Raw genomic sequence first — 1,837 nt, 5'->3', positions numbered from 1 at the left:
TTCATCCTTGGTTAATGTTTACTCTACGTACCTGAATTGTTTTTAGTGGTGCATAAATGATTTTTTGTTGTTTCAAAGAAACTCAAGTTCATTTTTCTGTTTGTTACATTTTCCTGTTTTTTGTTTCCATATTAAAAAAATGCTGATGATGCACAAAATCCCCGTAGAGCTACATGGGCATTTCAGATTTAAGTTTTGGTGTTATACACTTAATTTTATGAAAGTATATTTAATATACTATAAAACAAACAAACTTCTGCCCATCAAAATAAGAGTCTGAATATTGTCCAACAGTTTGAAGATTTCTCAGAAGTCGATAACAGAAACTTTACAAAACAGCTGAGCAAATTTGAACAGGGTAAGCTAAGCGTGCTAAATGTTTTCAAAGTTTTCACAATGCGCTAATGCGTTAAGCTATATGCTAGCTCTGCTGTTAGCAGATTAGCATAAAGAGCTAATCGGTTTCAACAGCGTGAACAAACTCCAGATATTTGGGGTTCTGGTAACAGGAACAGGAAGGATTTGATTCTGATTGGCCCTTCAGAAATGGTTAGCTAAACCGCTAAGCTAGATATTAGCTCTGCTAGCATTAGTGGAAGTGCATCAGGAACCAAACCTGAACCGGTTCCCGAGTCATATATGTTCTAGTTCTGGTTCTGACACGGTCTCTCTCTGTGTCTCTGCAGTCATGGATCAGTGAAGCGGATCTTCATCGGACCCGCAGCACCTCCTCCTCTTCCTCCTCTTCCTCTCTCGCTCCACCATGCTCCCCTCCTCTCTTTCCTCTTCTCTTCCTCTCCTCCTGCTCCTCTTCCTCCTCCCGTCCCTCCTCTTTCTCCCAGCCCCGCCCTCCCCGCAGTCGGGCCGTGCCGAGTACCGGGCGCCCGACGCATCCTTCACCCACCTGGCGGTGCACCGACGGACGGGCGAGGTTTTCGTGGGCGCCGTGAACCGGGTGGTGAAGCTGAGCGCCGCCCTGCTAGAGCTGAAGAGTCATGTGACCGGCCCGGTGGAGGACAACGCCCGCTGCTACCCGCCCCCCAGCGTCCGCGCCTGCGCCCACAGGTCAGTCTCCGACCCGTCGCCGCCGCTGTCGCCGGCCCGCCTCGTCCTCTAACCTCTGACCTCTCTGCCTCCAGGCTGGAGAGCACGAACAACGTGAACAAGCTGCTGCTGGTGGATTATACTGGGAGCAGACTGGTGGCCTGCGGCTCCATCTGGCAGGGCGTCTGCCAGTTTCTGCGGCTCGACGACCTCTTCAAGCTGGGAGAGCCGCATCACCGCAAGGAGCATTACCTGTCCGGCGCCAAGGAGCCCGACGGCATGGCAGGTAGGGGGCCGAAGGGCGGGGAGCGGGGCGACACGCCTGGTCATCTGAAGTAGCCTGGGAAACCCGACCTCTGGATCCAAACCAGTAACCTTTCAGAATGATGCCGATATCGTTAAGTCTTCTCTTCAGATGGGTGTTTCAACCATAGACATAATATAAGAGTAGACCCCGCATTGGCCGCTCCGGCGCAGGAAATACGGCGGCCATCTTGGAGCGGTCCACCACTCCACTCAGCGTTATGTTTAGCAGCTCAATGACGTATCAGCGGATTTAATCGATCATAACACCCTTTTTTTGTACTTGAAACCATATTCAAACATCTATCAAAGCTACATTTGTAAACAATTGTATTTTTTAATTGTATTGACATAGTTCAGCATATGTAAATATGCTTAGTGGCTATAACAATAAAAGAGGAATGGAATATTCTGATATCGATGTTTGAAGAGCATATTACAAAGCACACAGCCGTTCATTTATTTAATAAATTATTTAGTAATATCAATA

The 1,837-nt window shown here is 48.2% G+C and overlaps 1 protein-coding gene across 5 annotated transcripts in view; it reads left to right on the top strand.

Moving 5' to 3' along the window:
- The first annotated feature begins 217 nt into the window (after positions 1-217).
- Positions 218-1,837, top strand: part of plxna3 (plexin A3) — a 60,671-nt gene continuing 59,051 nt past the window's right edge. For 2 of the 5 annotated variants that reach the window (XR_001660290.1, XM_007541940.2), the window contains exons 1-2: positions 222-1,065; positions 1,140-1,330. Coding sequence is in view for 4 of the 5 variants with exons in the window: in XM_007541940.2 (XP_007542002.1) it covers positions 764-1,065; positions 1,140-1,330 (493 nt within the window). In the remaining variant the exon portion in view is untranslated. Of the gene's footprint in view, positions 1,066-1,139; positions 1,331-1,837 lie in introns of all 5 variants that reach the window. The other 3 variants (XM_016665989.1, XM_016665988.1, XM_016665990.1) reach the window with 3 other exon arrangements.

The sequence above is a fragment of the Poecilia formosa genome, unplaced genomic scaffold (genome assembly GCF_000485575.1).
Source record: "Poecilia formosa unplaced genomic scaffold, Poecilia_formosa-5.1.2 Scaffold643, whole genome shotgun sequence".
NCBI lineage: Eukaryota > Metazoa > Chordata > Actinopteri > Cyprinodontiformes > Poeciliidae > Poecilia > Poecilia formosa.
The sequence above is the reverse complement of the archived record's forward strand: the minus strand, read 5'-3'. Positions and strand labels throughout refer to the sequence as shown.